Source organism: Semicossyphus pulcher, unplaced genomic scaffold, assembly GCF_022749685.1.
Source record: "Semicossyphus pulcher isolate SPU_LCO1_2020_fin unplaced genomic scaffold, fSemPul1.0.p SCAF_16, whole genome shotgun sequence".
Taxonomy (NCBI): domain Eukaryota; kingdom Metazoa; phylum Chordata; class Actinopteri; order Labriformes; family Labridae; genus Semicossyphus; species Semicossyphus pulcher.
In genome coordinates, this window is record NW_027211670.1 from 15,919,259 (window position 1) to 15,938,219 (window position 18,961).

Consider the following 18,961-nt stretch of genomic DNA (forward strand, 5'->3'; position numbering starts at 1 on the left):
AAAAGTTTAAACAGTCACAGTAAAGACTTGGTAATCCCTCAGCGTAATTAGCCGTCCTCTCGCTTTAAAGCTGCAGGTTTGGGTCTCTGTTGAACATAATCCTGTGTGCCAGTTAACAGTCAGGGAGGCTTAAGCAGTGTTGTATGTTCTCTTTTCATGCATGACATCGTAGTTCGAGCCCGAAGGATTAACAAGAAGTCAGAGGGTATTAGTTAAATTCAGGACTTATGCTACTGTAATAAAGGCGCACACACCGAGTGGATATACAGTACTTTGTCCTGCATACTCTACATTAAGAGCATGTGATTTGCTTTGAAAATGTATGAATCCTAAGCAGACTTTAAGCTTATTATCCCAGCACTATTTCCTATGCCGAACGTGTCACTAAAATGAACCGGGAGATGGTTTTGTGTTAATGATAATGAAAGAGAGGATGTATTGCACTGCTGACCTGCCGTGTTTAAAATTCTGCATCACTCGGGAGATTCATAATTCGACCGAGCTCTCGTCTAAAAATAAACGTGCTCTTCATGGTGTGGAGAACGAAAAAGAAACTATCAATTTACATTTCATTCCAAAAAACTGAACAGATGATAACAGCCTGATCAAACCAGAACAACGTCTTTAATCGACTGAGCGAAAGGCGACAGGAGGGTTAATTGCCTGATACTTCTAAATGCTGAGATCTACAGGTTCCTCAGTCCTTTCCTCTTTCCTGGCGCACCCACCATTCTTCTTGTAGAAGTGCACCTCGGCCTGGTACTCCTCTCGGCCCTCCAGGGCTTTCTCCATCTGCTGGGCCACGTGCTCGCTGGTGTCGGCCCCGTACAGGAAGCGGCAGCTGCAGTTCTTCTGCATCACCTCGGTTCTCGTGAAGCCGGTGAGCTCGCAGAAGCCGTCCGAGCAGTAGACGATGGGGTAGCCGCGGTGGCCCTGGGCGTTTCCCAACAGGAAGTTACTGTCTGTAAAGAGGAAACGGGGGAAATGAGTTCAAATAGAGACATTAGGGTTATTTTGCTATGAAAAAGGAACAACCTCGAGCTCCAGTCTAGAGTTTGGTCCAAATTTGTTATTCACACAAGTCTGTTCAACTCTTTGAACGCATGTCAACGCTTTGCAGGTTTAGTTCAAAACTACTCTACGAGTTCAAACACGCATCGAGCTTTGGTGTAGACTCAATTGGGGGGGCTAAAATTAATTTCCCCTGGGTGTCATCGTCTGATTCCCGCTGCTGATGGCGGTCAGGGCGATTGATGTGCTCCAGCTGAAAGAAAGCGGCCTGCGGGAAGAAGATATAAAAAAACAGCTGACTGGAGTTTCAAAGGAAAGCAAAGGTTAGCGATTGATTCCCACGTAACTCTCTGCTTACTAGATTGGATGACATAACCCTGATAAAAGATGAGGCTGTAGTATTTGAATAAAAAATGTTGCATAATCGTATAGAGCATGAAAGCATTAGAATTAAATATTTGGATGTCGACATTGCAGAAGAAAGAACTGGTCACATGTGAAAAAAACAAGGCCTCCATTCTTCTCTTTCCTTATAATAACATTTTTAATATAAATGCAATATATACAGCTATCTAAATAAGCCAAATCACTTATATCATATATGAAAATGCTTTATATATGCATTCAACCTAATTCATTTCCTCTCTTATGCTCCTTCAGCTGCTTGTGCATCTTCATTTCAAGGTGTTCATATTAGCCAGGAAAATGCAATGTGACTCACTGACCTGGTGGAGATCCATCTCATGAGATCTATGCATCTATATGTTGAATTAAACCATGGAATATTAATCTAGTGTGCAGGATCATATGATGCGGATATTGCTTTCCAACTGTGCTGTTTATTCAGCACCCAAACATCTGTGCTTTCTTTATCTCCTTATTGTTTCCTGCTCTGCTTTCAGCACCACGGACAGCTCCCCAGCAGCAACTCTGTACCATGTGCTGCTTTCTTGCTGCTTTTTATAACTCAAGCTGTACATTTTGTTCTGTATACCCGCATTAAGTACGGTGACAGGTATAGTTTGACGTCATATGTGTGGCCTTGATAAAGCTAAAACAGGATCTCGCTGCAGTGTTGCCTCTTTGTTTGCGTCTCTTGTCTGCCAAATCTCCCAGTGAAAGGAGCTTTGACACACATTACAGCCCTTTTTAGTTCTTCTCTTTAACATTTCCAAACACAGCGACAAAGTCAGTGGTGCTCAAACAAGATAAAAAGTAATTGAGGGACTAAGACTGACTTAATTAATTTCACAGAACTCGATGAGTGGAACATATCCTTTCCTGAAAAAATAACCCAACACATCTCTCTCTGTCTCTCTGAACTTTAAATTTCATTATGCTGTCGGGTGTTTTCAGAAGTTTCCAGCCTTTTTGTGCAACAACCCTATCAAATAACCTTGGTCATGCCCCTTCAGTTTCATGGTTGTGAGGAAATATTTCACCACAGTGGCAATGCCGGATCCAAGGCTGCACAAGCCATCCAATACAGAGTGTAGTATAACTGATATGTTCTTTTCTTGAGTCAGTGTTCATTCAAACAACTATATGACCCAAGCAGCACAATTTACTCATTAAAGTGCTGTTAGCTATCTGACGTGTAGCTCTATTTACTGCAGAAGTACCTAATGGGATACAGGGATCTTCGGCTTTAATTCACCTATCACTGCATAGAAGGTGGCTTTAAACAAACAACACCTCTAATCTGATCCTCTGATTACATCAAATCCATTTAATAGAGGGGGGATTACATATCGAAGAAAATATTTATGCACATTTGTTGGCTAATTCTTTGCAAAAAGTCAAAACCAGTCTCCGAATTAAACGACTTCTTTCTACTCCTCAGCTGAAACATCAGACAGGCAGCACAAACATACATACATACAGACAGACAGTCTCAGTTCTCCTGAATCCACAGAGAGCGAGCCTATAAGGAGGCGTATTAGGCAGCTGCTACAGCGCTCTCCACAATCTAGCGCTTTAATTGGCCAGACTAAGCAGAAAGCAGTCCATAGGGGATGTCTTTTCTGAGCGGTGACAACCTTTCTTGTGTGTGCAGCAAGCAGCAACTAAACTGTCACTGTGGAATTATAGAAAGAGACAGGCATTAGTCGGATCCATCAACAGGCAGAGGGGCTTTTATGCCTCTTACAGTTGCCGCTCAACATGGAGGAACATATTTCTGTTCTCTAGCCTGCTGCAGATCTTTTTGTTCCCGTGTCAGAAAAAGAGATTTTTACCTGTTGCTTTTAAGTCACAGCTCTGACAGCAAACAACGTTGGCGCTCTCTCTCTGCCTTTTTTTATCTAAAACAAAAGGAAGGATCAGCCCAGGAACAATGGCAGAAGAAGATGTCATAGCCTATCGAGTTGGAAAAGAAATAAAACTTGCCCTCTTTTTTATGTTCTATAAATTTCTGACTTCGCAACTCAGCGAGCCAGCAAGTGTTGGAGAGCAACTGCATTCATCTCTGGTTTATGTAATGTTACCTTAGAATAGGAGCATCTCTAGTCAGCATCCCTAAATCTGTACTTCAAATAGGTCAAGGGCAGATGCAGTCATAAATCACTTTGTAAGGAGGCTTTATAACCAACAAGTCACAATGGAAATAAACTTTAATGCTGCGTCATTAAAGTTCTAAAGAGTTTGGCAGCTTGTACTGACTCTTGGTACTCGTTCGGTGAATTGCATTAAAAGCCAGTTAAACAGTTTGTGAACTACACTTATTCGCTTGCCAAGAGTTATATAAGAAGGTCAATAACACTCTCAAGTCTACATGGTAATATGAAGCTACTGCCAGCAGACGGTTAGCTTAGCATCAGGGTAAAAACGGGAGGACACCTGGATCTGTGAGAACATTACTTTTTGACCAGTGCCTATAAATTATATGCATCTTGTTTATTCTGTTTGTAAAAAACAGTAGTTTAACAAGTATTATCTGCTACTAGCTTACATTCTGGGAAGTCAGTTCTTCCAGTTAGGAAAAAAATGTCACATAGAGCCTGGTAAAAAAAAAACTTCACTTAGGTTTTAGATTAACAAAAAAAAGATATGTATTATTTTAATTAATGAGCCTAAGAGGAGCCTGAAGACTGAATTTTTTTGCAGAAATCAGCCAGGCTAATCTGGCCCCAGCTACATATGTAAGACTGTGCCAGGCAAGCTGTTTCCCCCGTTTGCAGTCTTTACGCTAAACTTAGCTAGCTCCAGCTAAATATTTAAGACAGAGCCAGGCAAGCTGTTTCCCCTGTTTCAAGCCTCGGACCTTAGCTTAGCGATCCTGTGCTATAGCTACATATTTACTACATAAACAGGCTTACTGTTCCCCCGTTTCCAGTCTTATTGCTAAACTTAGCTTGCTAACCTTGCTCAAGCTCAAAATTTCAGACAGTGCCAGGCTAGTTCCCCTCTTTTTTCCAAGTCTGAAAGCTAAGCTATAGCAGGCTATAGCTACATATTTATGACAATGTCAGCCAGCTGTGTCCACCTGTTTCCAGTTTTTATTCTAGGCCAAGCTAACAAGGGCTCTAGCTAAATGTTTGCTTGCTCAAGCTACTTATTTAAGACTGTGCCAGACGAGCTGTTTCCCCTGTTTCGAGTCATGATGCTAAGCTTTAACTATTCGCTATAGCTATAGCTACATATTTATAATAATGCCAGACTAGCTGTGTCCAGGTGTTTCCAGTTTTTATGCTATGCCAAGCTTAGCTGGCTCCAGCTAAAAGTTACGACAGTGTCTGGCTAGCCGTTTCCTGTTTCCAGTCTTATTTCTAAACGCTGGACCAGCTGTGTCCAACTGCTCCGAGTTTTTATGCTAAGCCAAGCTAACGTAGCTCCAGTTAAATATTAAGGACAGTGCCATGCTAGCTGTTTCAATAAAGATATTAAACTAAGCTATTCTGGCTATAGCTACATATTTATGACTTGCTGTGTCCGCAAGTCTTTATGCTAAGCAAAGCTAACTAAGCTGCAGCTAAATGTTTATGACAGTGCCAGGCTAGCTGTTTCAGCCTGTTCAGTGTTTATTCTAAACTAGGCTAATCTAGATTAGCTGCATATTTAGGACAGTGCCAGTCTAGCTATTCCTCCTGTGTTCAGGCGTTTTTGATTGGCTTTGCTAACTGCTAGCTCCAATGAAAATATTAACTATACCGACTAACAGCTGTGTCAATTTCGTCTCATTTAACTCATAAATTAAGCAAACAAATGTATGTATTTTCTGAACTGTAGAACTATTCCTCAAAGGTATTTCTGAGTGTCCTGTTTCTAGGAGGATATTTTTTTTATCCTGGGGCCTTTTAAATACAGAACTTTAGGATTTGGCTTCACACTTCAGCTCCTACAATTTCATAATTATTTCCTTCGATGCTATCTTTGTAAACAAGCAATCCAGCACCCACATGAAACCCACTTGATAAACAGTTTCTGCCAGTGTGAGTGTGTGTGTGTGTGTGTGATTGTGACAATGCCTCAATTCTTAGGCCCTAATCCTCCGAGGGATATTGCTTTGAGTGGCCGCTCCGCTGCGCCAGCTTCCTTAATTACACATCTGTGCTGACTCGCTACAACTGTAATCTGACATGATGATGCTACATGCTAAAGCTAACAGCAATCAGCCCCCCTGCATCATGCCCATGTCTCACAAGTTCCTCATTATATCTAAGAGACAGATAAAGCCCATGAGGGTTGGCCACAGCCTCACCAGCTAATCACCACCCAGCAGCATGTAATTACTTATTGTGGCAGAGAGGAAGTCGACTTTTCAGGGGAAAAGGTCACTGATCTGGTAAAGAGGAGAAAACATCAATCACCCTTTGTATTTCTTTATATCAGATATTAATAAAACAATTTATACACTTTAAAGCGACAACACGAGGAGCAAATATAGATAGATAGCGTGCAAACGGCTTCACAAAGCCTCAAACCCACACACACCTACATTCACACACAGATTGAGGTGTAGCTTGCGCAAAAGGTTCAGACCTGCACATCAGGAGCTGATTTAGATTCCAGTTTCTTACTTAAAAACATATACATACTGTAGGAGGAGCCAGGGGTCAAAGCTGACTGATATAAGCATCACCTAAAGATCTTAAAATGCTTAAATCAAAGCTTAATACCAGCAACAGTCGAAGCCACACAATAGCTTCAGGCTTCCACCGGCTTCTGTCCGCAGCTGCCTCTCTGCACCCATTCATCAGCTGTAAGGTTCAGCCTGACAGTCCTCCCCGTCTCCTCTTTTGGTTCCTCTGTGGCCTTTTAACAGGAAACGTGTTTAGGGGGGAAAATAAACCTCGTTCTTATCTCTGCCTACAGCTGCCCCGTGGTTACGCTGCCCCACAGGGCGAGCGCTGCTGTCAATGTGAAAGCGCCATCGGGGAGGTCATGTAAAGGAGCAGGGGGGGAGGTGGGTGCGGGTGTAAAGGACACGCGTGTCTGCTGTAACACAAACACATGTATGTGACAGCACACTCGTCTTACAAGTAGAAAGCTGCGAGGCTCAGGTTGTAGCTTGTGTGACAACAAATACACGAGGCGCCCCGGAGCACAATACAGCTCTAGAAGTTGCTGCTCTGCAATGTGACCCTAACCTTTGACCTTAGAGAATTCCCCCTTAGGAATCAATACACAATCATCACAAGCGTATGGACACATATCATAAAAATCAACACATCAAACATAAAAGCCCCGAGTGCACGGAGTCACTCAAACACACACATGCGCTGATATCCTCGGGGAGCAGGAACGCTGACATTGCCACGAGCCGAATGCTGCGCTGTGCAGCGCACTGCCAAAGGTTACTGATTTAACCTGTTGTGACATTTTGCTTATAATGGGGCGATTGTTTTGTGACCCAGACAAGCAATTTTCTCAGTCAAGGAACTGTTGAATTAAAAGAAAATGCTTTCAGTTTAGCAAAGGTTATTTCTAAGGTTGAGCACAGTCCAATCAATACGTGTGAGCATGAACAACTCCCCCAGTGGCACACAAATGTGGAATAAGAACCTGCACAATAAAGGATGACTTCTTGCCGCAGAGGGGTGACGAAGTAAAAGTTCTGCTTTGCACAAAGTCGCATTGTGGTGCAGAGTGAAAGCGGCCTGAGTGATTATATGGACATGCTGCGAAACAAATGTAATGGATGATGATGTTTGCTTCAGTAATTATCTAATAAAAGCTGTACTTATAGTAAACAGCATCAGGCTATGCTGGAGTGAGACATTAGGTAAAAATGTTAGACAATGGACTTGCTGAAAATATGACATGCATCATGTTTAACATATTTAAAAGCTGCTTTTTGTATCGTCTTTTTTATGTGTGTTGGGATTTGATATGAAAAAATACCCCTGACCAAATCTAATGATACCATTTTACAAAAATCCATCCACTCTTTTACTATACTGCTTATCCTGTTCAGGGTCGCAGGGGGAGCTGGAGCCTAACCCAGCTGTCATTGGGTGAGAGGCGGGGTACGCCCTGGACTGATCGCCAGTCAATCACAGGGCTGACACACAGAGACAGACATGGGCCATTTAGAGTCTTATTTCTCACCATCTTTCTAATATAGTTTAATCAACTTTAAGCCTGTATTGCATATATAATAATGCAGAAGACTGTATTTATCAGCTGTAAAAAAAAGAGTGATGATACAGTTCTATACTTTAAATGCTGATGCTTGCTTGAAAAATATGCTGCTTTAAATTGTACCTACTTTACATAACAGTCTAGACAGAGACAATGTTGGAGTGACACGTTAGCTAAACATTTTGGACAGCGTTTGTGGCCGCTCAGTCAGCTTCATTTGGTTATGCTGAACTAAAAACATTTTTTAAACGTCATACTTGATGTTGTGACGTGCTTAATATTTTATATGTGTATGAAATGAGCCCTGTGATTGACTGGCGACCTGTCCAGGGTGTATCTCGCCCAATGACAGCTGGGATTGGCTCCGGCCCCCCTGCAACTTGATGGATGCTATGAAATGTGTTATGAACAAGGTACCTCGTGTAAGTATAATTTTTTATATGGTTTAATTAATTCTTGATTTGGCCCTTATTTTAAGCTTGCATTATATATTGAACAATGCAAAATAATAGTGTAATAATCAGCTTCTCAAGAAAGATGCAGGTTTGCGATTGTTTAGAATTTATCTGTTGAAACGAGCAAAATAAACACAGGCAGCGGATCAAAGTTTGAGGACTTAACGGAAACTGAAAGGCACACCGGCGGTTAGCGCTGTCGCCTCACAACTAGAACATTCCCGGTTCGAATCCCGGTTCGAACCGATGACGGTCCCAGGAGGATACATAGATGGACGACGCGTCTCTATCTGCTCCCATTGTGATGCCAAAATAGCCCGTAGCCACTTCCGCTAACCAGAACACACACTTAACTTACCGAAAAGACAGCAAGGATCCCGCACGCCGGCGTGTTTAACAGCAGAACAGCTTCTTGTGTTGGTCTGAAGCGGACGTTCACAGATATGGAAACTTCAATGACTGTTGTTGTTTTAGTTACGTCTCCTCTCGCTGAGCCGTATTGGTTAACAGAGCTGTCAATCAGCATTTTTACAGCATCAAATAACTAATTAAAAATGAACACTTTGATATAAATTAGCATGATAAGAACAAAATATAATGACAGAAATCATGTTTGATGTGTATTTTGATTTTATAGTTTGATTGATATCCCATCTGTTAACGTGGAGGAGGCGGGCTTTATGACCTATACTGCCGCCAGTCAGCAGGGGGCGATAGAGATGTTTTGGCTTCACTCTTGGGGGGCTGTCATGTCGTCCATCTTACAGTCTATGGTTCGAACGTAGTGGACCTTTCTGTGTGGAGTAAGTGTGTGCCCCCTCCGGGTACTCCGGTTTCCTCCCACAGTCCAAAGACGTGCTCGGTAGGTTAACTTTGACTCTAAATTGCCCATCCGCCCCGTGATTGACTTAAGACATGTCTCGTCTCGCCCGATGACAGCTGGGATACCAAAAGCTGCGAGAGAAAGGTGTTGAAATTTAAAGGTTTCGAGGTGTCTCTCACTGTATGACTGACCGGTAACACTTCATATCCATGTCTGGCACCTGGAGGAATGTCAGTAGTATTAAAAAAAACCCTCCACATATATTTTAAGACAAAAATAGTCGAGTGCCAAACTCGACATACACTTCATTCTAAGGAAAGGGGGACTGGAAAATACTGTGTTGAAGAAGAAGTTTTATACTACATGAAGAAGCAGGATGTATGAAAACAAACATGGCTGCAGCAGGTTAAAGGCAGCGTGAGGTGAGACGGGGTCGCAGCTGCACGACCCAAAATGCCGCTTGTTCCTGAGACAACAGACCAGCTGCCTCGAAAAGTCCTTAATTGGAAAGCGAGTTCAAGTGTTTTCTCTTTTAGCGGACCGTCTTTTCCCTCACAGACCAGTGTGTTCAAGCATCATCCATGTCAAGTGGCGGGACCCCGTCGCCCCGGCAACAGGAAGGAAGCTATTTTGAGCCGTGGGCAGTCTGCAGCTCCTCGAGGAGCCCGCAGCCTCGGGGCGGCTCTGAGAGGGGCTTGAAAGTGACGAAAAACTGGCACGGAGTTGCAAAGACCTGCTGCTACAAACATGTTGTTATGAGACTCCTGTTGCTTTAAATGGACGTTATTTGGTTATTCAGCCACAAGAATGCAGGAAAGAGACTAAAAAGATGACGCAAGGTGAATTTACAAACTATGTTTGATAGCTTGTAGCAGTGTAAAGTTACTTTAAAGTGATGGATGTTGGCTCAGCTGTCGTGATGACTGAGACTTTGGCACTACTTATTTCTAAATATCAATAATAAATGGGATGAAAGGCCGATCAGGAAGGTTTTTCTTGTGCATTTAACACTGAATATAATCTGTAGTTAGTTAAAATAGTCTTTCACATTAGAAAAGACTACAAGCTTGAAAGGGAAGTGTTTTTTCCATCTCTCTGTTCACTGGGAGGTCAGAGGAGGTTCAGCCCTACAGACCTGGCAGGGAGTCCATGTTTAGTCCAAGTACCCTTCAGCAGAGCAGATGCACCACGAGGGCACGACCCCTGGCCCTCCAGCTGAACCGTGCACAACCAACGTCATCCCTAGATTCATTGTTTCCTCTCACAAAGCACGTATTTGTATTTTAGAGTACAGAAAGTGTTAAGATATGAGGAAAAACTCCTGTTTTTTAAGCCCCTAAAAGATCCCCAAACGCCTCATTAGAATCCCTGACTCGCAAGACAAAGCTATAATTGCACACCCTGCACATCAATTACACAGAAATGTCGCTCGTTTCACTGTGTTTATTTCTCCGTGTCGAATCAACCAGCCGTTCACTCAGGCTGCCGCGACGAGCAGGAGGGAGAACCGAGGGCTGGATCGACGAGCGAGCAAACACAGACTTTCCCCGGCGGCATTTGTTTACAACGAGCCACAGCCTCCCCAGAGGAGGCGCGAGGTACAAAACAAGCGAGGCAAGCCGAGCAGAAGCTGCAGAGGCTAATAGTGTGAAAGGACAACATGGTTTGTTCTGAAGGTCAATGACGCTGTTGAAGTGCAAACAAACTTTTTCTTTACATCCAACTGAAAGCAGCAGAAGATGCTGCTTTAGTCAGGCTGTGTTTGGGCTCAAACAGGGAGCAGCACTTTTATCTCTCTCTCTTACTTCCTGTGATGATACCCAACAAAAAGACTTGTTATAATATCACTTTCACTTGTCTTTTGCTTTCATTAGAAGCAATCTAAATTATTTTTTAAACCAGCAAGTCCTCAAAAAGCTGCAAGTGTTTTGGCTTCTTCTGGAGGAGTTTCCTGCTTCCACCAGGGCGTCGTTGCCTTCAAAATTGTTCATCTCCACTGCAATCGACTGCTAAATACTTCATAAATTTCATACTTCTGATCCTTTTATCCTGTTATGCAGTTTGTTTATGTGTCGTTCTACTTATTTGTCAGCATAAATATTAGATCTTATTCCTTATTTTAGCTCTAGCTGCTCCAAAGCAATCATTGCAAGTTGATTGATACACTTGAGAGCTTACATGTCATGCAAAACCTGAGCTGGACTTGAACCAGGGACCAAAACACCTCAGTCCTAATCAGGGTACTTACGGGTGCCATCGAAGCGTGTCGCGATGGTGTCCAGGAAGGTGTTCTGCGGGGCCAGGAGGCCCTTCATCACTGGCATCTTGACCCAGATGTGGGGCAGCCAACAGCTGGCTGGAGGTCACACCATCCCAGTGGCACGGCAGGTGGCTTCCAGGGGCTCTCAGCGGGCGCAGGAGGAGACTCTGAGGGTGGCAGTGCAGTGCCGATCGCTGGGACGCACATTTACAGTAAGAGCAGCCACCCTCTCCTGCAAGTGATGCCTCTTCTGAAGACAGTGAGGAGTCTGGGAGGTGTTAAAATAGCTCCTTGAAGAGATGCAAACGGAGAGGTTCAGGTGTGGGGAGGAATTAAGAGAGGAGGTCACCTGCAGCAGCAAGCTTAAGATCCAAAAAGCTTCAGATCAGCTGTTGCTCGTCTCCACCTCTCATCCCAGCTGCAACGTGGAGGAAGTTATCCTTAAAGTCCACAAAGATTTACATCAACACACAGAATGTACAAGAGCGAACGTGTCCGCACCTCTTGCACAGGATGCTGTGGCGGACTACTTGCATCTTCTTCAGCTTTCTCTCTCTCTCTCTCTCTCTCGCTCCGGCTCCCATCCACTCCTGTAAAATATCCCAGCCAATGAGATGCCGGCATCCTCTGTGGGGACCTGTTTTCATCTGTGAGAGAGAGAGAGAAAGAGAGGGAGGGAGAGATAGGGAGGGAGGATGCTTTTGGAGCAGCTGACAGCACCATTACACCCCACAGTGCTACTATCAGCACATGGCTTTTGTGTGCATGTCTGCAAATCAAGGAAAGATGGATTACCTGCATGTTGCTCAATGCAGGCTATTGTATTCAGCTCCACTGTGTGCCATTGTGCGCTTTTGTCATGGGAGCCTGTCTCTGGGGACTTTCTGAAAGCAAAGCAAGGTGGAAAGGTTCACATTTTATTCCTTACATATCTACATTTCTAGACGCACGAGCTGTACGAGCTATAAGGACTCGATTCCTCGAGTGTTGTTTGATTCTCGTCCCCTCCCGATCGAGCCGCTCTCCGCTGCCCTCTCGTCCCCCCTACTGTATCCTCATGAGAGAATTAAGGCTCCGGGATAAAAGCGGCTAAGAGCGGATTAAAAGGATAAGCCTGGAGATGTTTCTCATGAGGACTTGATGTTAAACACACCAGAGTAAAGTCGCGTCTTAGATCACTCTGACCCAAGCAAAACAACGCGGCTTATCACCGACGAGGGAGATACGTCTAGATAGTGAGGAAGCCTCACGGGAACCGTGTTTAAATCGTATCTTGTCAACATTAGATTTCACATTAATCAGGGAAATATGACCCTACTATAAAATTAACTAATGTAGCTTTCATTGAATATTTATTATGGCAAAGCACATTAAGAAACCTGATCATTTGGGGATGGACGAAAGAGACTGTAGATCACTAACTGAGGTGCACACTCAGGTTTTTGGCGAGAGGAAGGGTCTAAGTTTTGCTGAATTGTGAGGACAAATAGTTCACTGTGATTTATGTGGAGCTGGAGAATGGGACCAATACTGCTCGGGTGGTACAGATTTACCAAGAAGAGATTCTGCAGCAATAATACATCACTGTGAAGCTTTTATTACACTTCTCAAAAACCTCTATTTCATAGATAATTAGCACGACAGTCATGTCTGTAAAGTCACTGTCTATCGCTGAATGAGGCAACACAATAGTGATTGAGCCGATCCCAAGCAGCGCCAAGTTAGTGACGCGTTTTCCATCACCCAGCAGTGGTTGGTCTGCCAGAGAGGGTAGGCGGAGCTAAGCGGCTGCTTTTGCGGTCTCTGCGAGTGTTGCGAGTAAACAGTAATCTACTATGGCTGAACAAACAAAGAAAAGATCGATGACGACAGATACAACTTCAAATTTGACGCTCAGATGAAGGCAAACAGTCTAAAAAGGAAAGCGACCGTCAGCGAGGAAAATCAAGAGTTACAACCGGATTCAACCGTGGACGTCACACATGCGACACTGTCTGGATATCTGGGAAGTGTGCTTCAGCAATTACCGTTTATCGCCACTGGTGCCGCCAAAGAGAACGAAACTGAGATCTTCGGGATTATAACTTTAAGGAATAGAAATACGATATGTGATATGCAACGTGTGACACGTGGCCCACGATAACGTTAATATCGCGATACAGCGATTCTGCAATAACTGATATAATGCAAGACAATCATGTAAGGATTCATCACGACATTTGATAAACTTCTTCTTCGGTCATTTAATTTCTGTTCACGTTACCCTCAATTATGTCACTAGCGCCACCTTGAGGAGTCATGAAGTAGTGACGCGGTGAGTCAAAATCGCAGGGAAATCTGTTTAGAGCGGAATATATTTGTAAATTAAAATATCAACATCTGGGGTCAGCCTATTGATAATTGTATCGCACGAGTCAGGACGACGATATATTGCCGTATTGATATTTTGTCCTTCCCCTATTAAGGAACATATAAAGTCATACGTTAATCTTTTTCTGCCTGTAGAGAAAAATTTGAATACCTCGGCCTTGCTTCAAGTGTAACTTTATGCAAATCTGAAGTCAAGTAGACAAAAATGTTTGAGAAAAGAGACCGAGATATGTATGAGCGCCTTGTGGGGGCGTCAGAAGCCTTGGAAAAAAAGTTGAGCCGATTCAGCAGCTGCGTGGGCGTTTCCTCGAGCCAGAAACGAAGTTTGGGGTGAAGAATAAGACTGAGGAGAGGATAACCAGGTCACAGAAGCGCTGAATGAAAATGAGCCTCGTTGAGTAATGTGTGCGTGATATAATCTGCTTTAAAAAAAAGATTGAGAAGAACATACTGTACATGTGTCGATTCTGGTGAGGAGAGGACATTTTCGGGCGGGAAAAATGCTAAGTTAACTCGTCCAGCCTGCAGCACAGGTGAGCTGCATTTCTGGAAGAGGTAGAGAGAAAAAAAAAGAGGCAGGCAGTGAAAGTAAAAGACTGGCTCTCAGACTGAAACAAAGCACCGCTCCCTCTGTCGGATCCTATTCAAGCGCTGGCAGCCCTTCACTTCTATCTATTTTTAATGGCTTCTCATTGGCCTTTCTTCTTGTAGCTCATCCTTCTCCTGTCCCTGATAAAGAGGCTGATCCATTAAACATGCTCACTATCTACTCTGCAGCCTAATAGGACTGAGTGATGCACAGGCGGCCAGGTGAAATACAACCCCAACTACACATCCCACAGTTCTCGGCTCTTTTATGATGATTTTTACCTTGTGAGGTAAAGAATTACTCGTCTCTTCTCCAACACTTCAATGGAAATCCTCAGCCCTAATCCTGCTTTAAATTGTAAGATAGATAAGCTCTATAGCCGGATTCATTCACTCCACATGCAACATCCCTCCTCTCAATTAAACACGTCTTCCTTCCCTCACCGAACCCCATTGAGAAATCAGGCCTGTCATTCTCAAATCTCCGCTTGTTTGCTTTGAATTAACTCGCGACAGAGCAGATGTGCCGGGAAGCTCTGTGTGTGTGTTTTTATGTGTGTGTGTAAATCCTCAAAGCACGTGAGGATGAGGACACACTTGCCAAACACCAACTGCAGTAAGACGACAATCTGGGATGAGTAAACAAAGGCTGGAATCAGGCTTTATTTACCCATAATGCTGTCTGTATATTATAGTTTGGCACGGCACAAATCATACGCAAAACAAAAATGATTTTCCGAAAATAATTTCCCCCCTCTCCTCTGGCTTGACACAATAATTGTCATGGCTTAAGCGTGGCAATTCTTGTAATCGTGTGTCCTCACTTGGTAATAATTGTCATTTTAAGCATTTCACGAGGACTGTTCATTGAACATGAAAGCCTAACAGTAGTATGACGCACTCATTTTTCTCTGGACTCTGTTCTTAATATAACTTCCTGGAATCAGAAGTTGGATCACAAGATTTTCTATTACTATGTTTCAGACATTAGCCATCTTAGCTTAGCATAAAACTTGAAACAAGGGGAAACAGCTACCCTGGCTGTCACAAAAAAAGTAACAAAATCTGCCAACATGCACCTTTAAATTCAACAGATTGAGCCATATCACATGACAGGGAGTGATACTGTACTGCAGCCGTGCTGATATTCAGTATAACAGCACGACCTCTAGTGTGATATTGCTTTTATACAACAGTTACACAAGCGTCAAATAGTAGCAAACACTTATAATCAACAACAGGTTATTTTTGATCCACCAACTCAACTAGTTCCACAACTCAACTGAAACTGGACTTTTGTTGCCAGGCAACTCAAACATTCTCCTACACTCTGTGTCTACAGGTCACCACAGATCAGCTGTTTTTATCATGCACTTCTATCTGTTTTAATTTATCATCAACCAGTGAAATAAGAGTCTGTTGTGTGACTCAGAGGTACCAGTTTGATTAATGTAGACATACATGGTCTGCTGTAATGTTAAGTAACAGTATTCAGAACACTGTTCAATGAGCAATTATAAAACATTGTGTACTCGTGTTCCATTACATTAACTTCTATTAGACATACATTTGTAAATACATTTATGCACTGTATATATTTTTATTTATATTGAGCTTTTACAAGCCAATTTTGCACACTTTATATATATATTTTTATATATAATTTTTTAAATTACATGTATTAAGTATTTTTTACTGTAAAATTTGTAGTTTTAAGTTTGGTTAAGAAACTGATTTTGAGTATTTTTATGTGCTTGAGTGTTTTTATGTTCTGTGTTAGATGAGGTGTCTTGACTGTTATTAAAGCTGCTATGACAATGTAACTTCCTGTAAACGATTAATCCAGTATCCATCCATCCATCTAGTTATACTCTATATCAGCACTCATGGAATGCCTCTTAACCAATCAGATTACTTGGTCAGAACTAACTGTTGTATTAAAACATACATACACAGACTATACTTTTCTTTTTTAAAGATAAATCTGCTTTTTTGTTTGTTCTTTAGCACTTTTACTTATCGTAGATCTAAACAAATACAGTTTTAAAATGTGAGATGGGAAAACATCTTACATCATGATGTAACACTCTCTGCTGGCACCCTGCTGTTATTGTTAGCATTGGTCACGTAATTCACCTTTAATCAATTCTTCATTTCTGCTCTGAAACAGTTCTTGCTAGTACCGGCCATAGTACATATTATGGTCCTGTAGAATAATGTTGAAATTAGATGAAGAAAAAAGTCCGTTTTTAGGGGGGCTAATAAATTATAGTATTGGATTGTGACTGATGTACCGGCTGATGCTGCATTTTAGGTTGTTTTGGAGCCATTTCGGATTTCGTTATCAGACCAGTTGTACTAGTTAACCAACAAATACATCCTAATTTGTGGGCTTTAAAGGTGTTTGAAGGCAGATTTTGTTAGCCGGCTAAGTTAGCTAGCTAGCTGATGGGGCGGCTCTGTGGTAGAGTCGTTCGTCGTTCAGTTGGAAGCTTGGTGGTTCGATCCCTGACTGTTACAGTCACAGGTCCGTGGGCAAGACATTTAATCCCGAATTGCTCCCCATAGCATGGCTGCCGGGTGTGAATGCACATCTCCTGATTAGAGAGCCATTAGTGTGTGAGTGAAGGGGTGAATGTGACATGTAGTGTAAAAGCACTTTGAGTGTTCTGAAGAAGATAAAAAAACGCTATTTAAGTACAAATTTACCATTTACTTAGCAGTGTTACCCAACTTCTCATCAAACTCTCTGCCAGACTGCAAATTAGTTTACCTCCCACAGTTGTGAAAGTGTTCCCCTACCAGCCGATTAATACGACGTTCACCCTAGTGTCTTGCTCGAGCAGGGAGGATGCAAAGATCTTGGCTGTCCTATGCTCAAAAGTGCTGGGAAACATGAGAAGATGAGAGACGCTCACTGCTGTTAAGCTGTTTAAAACCCCCAAAGAGGAAAACAACACCTCGGCCTTTTGTTGTCAGAGCTCTCATCTCATTCAGTCCTGGTTCGAGAGGGAGGTAAACGCTGCTATTTTCATTCGACTCCCGTTGAGGTCTGATCACACTATGGAGCCAAAATAAAGCGAGGACATCGTCAAATCTCTTCTGAAATGGGACGTTGCTAAAAATATTAGCCCACTTTGTGAACGGAGGGACCTGCAGGAGAGAAGCGTGCCAGGCGACAACACTCAAGTGACGGGCTCTCGGATGTGGGCGTCTCTTGTGTTCGATAGTTGGTTTTGAGATAGAGTCTTTCATTAAACCAAATAACTGCGCTTGGTTTTTTGTTTTCTAACTAATCATGAGAGACATCTATTTTAACTGAAGGCACTTATAACAAGAGTAAAGATCATAAATCCTCTGTTTTAGTCAAGACAGTGAGACTGTACAGTAAACAGTGGTAAAATGCTGACCTGGAGAGGGAAGCAGCGCCAGTACATGTCTTACATACAGGACTGGCTCCCCCTAGTGGTGTTAAAAGAGTCCTGCATGTAGGTGACATACACAGATCAGCCATAATATTATGACCACTGACAGGTAAAACATTGATTATATTGCTACAATGGAACCTGTCAGTGGGTGGGATATGTTAGGCAGCAAGTGGACATTTTGTCCTCGAAGTTCATGTGCTGGAAGCAGGAAAAAGTGGCGAGCGAAGGATGTGAGCAACTTTAACAAGGGTCAAATTGTGACGGCTGGACGAGCATCTCCAAAACTGCAGCTCTTGTGGGGTGTTCCCGCCGTGCGGTGGTCAGGACCTCCAAAAAAGGAAGGAAACCCAGTGAACAGGCGACAGGGACCTGGATGACCTAGGCCGGTTCTGGGTGCCCGTGCTGACCGCTGTCCACCGCAGAAAGCACCTACAATGTGCATGTGAGCATCAGAACCGGACCACGGAGCAATGGAAGAAGGTGGCCTGATCTGATGAATCGTGTTTCGCGTCGCTTACCTGGGGAAGACATGGCACCAGGATGCACTATGGGAAGAAGGCAAGCCGACGGAGGCAGTGTGATGCTCTGGGCAATGTTCTGCTGGGAAACCTCGGGTCCTTTGACACGTACAAACTACCTAAACATTGTTGCAGACCAAGTCCACCCCTTCATGGAAACAGTATTCCCTAATGGCTAGTTGCAGAGTGGCAGGATAATGCGCCCTACCACTCTGCAAACATACTTCAGGAATGGTTTGAGGAACACAATGAGTTCAAACTGTTGACTTGGCCTCTAAATTCTCCAGATCTCAATCAAATCGAGCATCTGTGGGATGTGCTGGACGAACAAGTCCAATCGATGGAGGCCCCACCTCGCAACTTACAGGACTTAAAGGATCTGCTGCTAACGTCTTGGTGCCAGATACCTCAGCACACCTTCAGAGGTCTAGAGGAGTCCATGCCTCGATGGCTCAGGGCTGTTTTGGTGGGAAAAATGGGGCCCGACACGATATTTGTCAGGTGGTCATAGATACTTACTTCATAAATAAACCCAGGATCTAACAGCTGTCTACCAGAGGACACTTAAAGAAACAACAGAGGCAACAAGAACTGCTTTTAAGTGGAGATTTTGCTAAGTGAAGCTCAAGTTGCTGCTTATTTTTAACTGTAAAATATATCTACTGTATTGAAATTAGACTTTCAAAATAAAAGCTTTTGGATGATTTCATCCTTTGTATTCCAGCCCCGTTCCCTCACTGAGGCAAACCAGAGGGATGTACTTTGGCTCCAGCTCTCGCCAAATGTTGCTTTAATCTTCACAGGTGACTGCACTTCTGGGACGATGTGAATGTGCTGGTGCTGCTGCATTTAAGAACAGCAGATGGTGACAGTTGAATGGAGAGTGTTGCTAAATACATTAACGAAGCAGCAGTAGCAGTTCAGCA

General features: G+C 43.1%; 1 protein-coding gene across 1 annotated transcript in view; it reads right to left on the reverse strand.

The window, feature by feature from the left end:
- The window catches only part of LOC138593216 (voltage-gated delayed rectifier potassium channel KCNH4-like), a 36,076-nt gene extending 24,881 nt beyond the window's left edge, over positions 1–11,195 (reverse strand). Inside the window, exons 1-2 of the mRNA XM_069664121.1 lie at positions 11,120–11,195; positions 729–962 (exon numbers count right to left, since the gene is read on the reverse strand). Coding sequence (XP_069520222.1) covers positions 729–962; positions 11,120–11,195 — 310 coding nt within the window. The remainder of the gene's footprint in view (positions 1–728; positions 963–11,119) is intronic.
- Between the last annotated feature and the right edge of the window lie 7,766 nt (positions 11,196–18,961).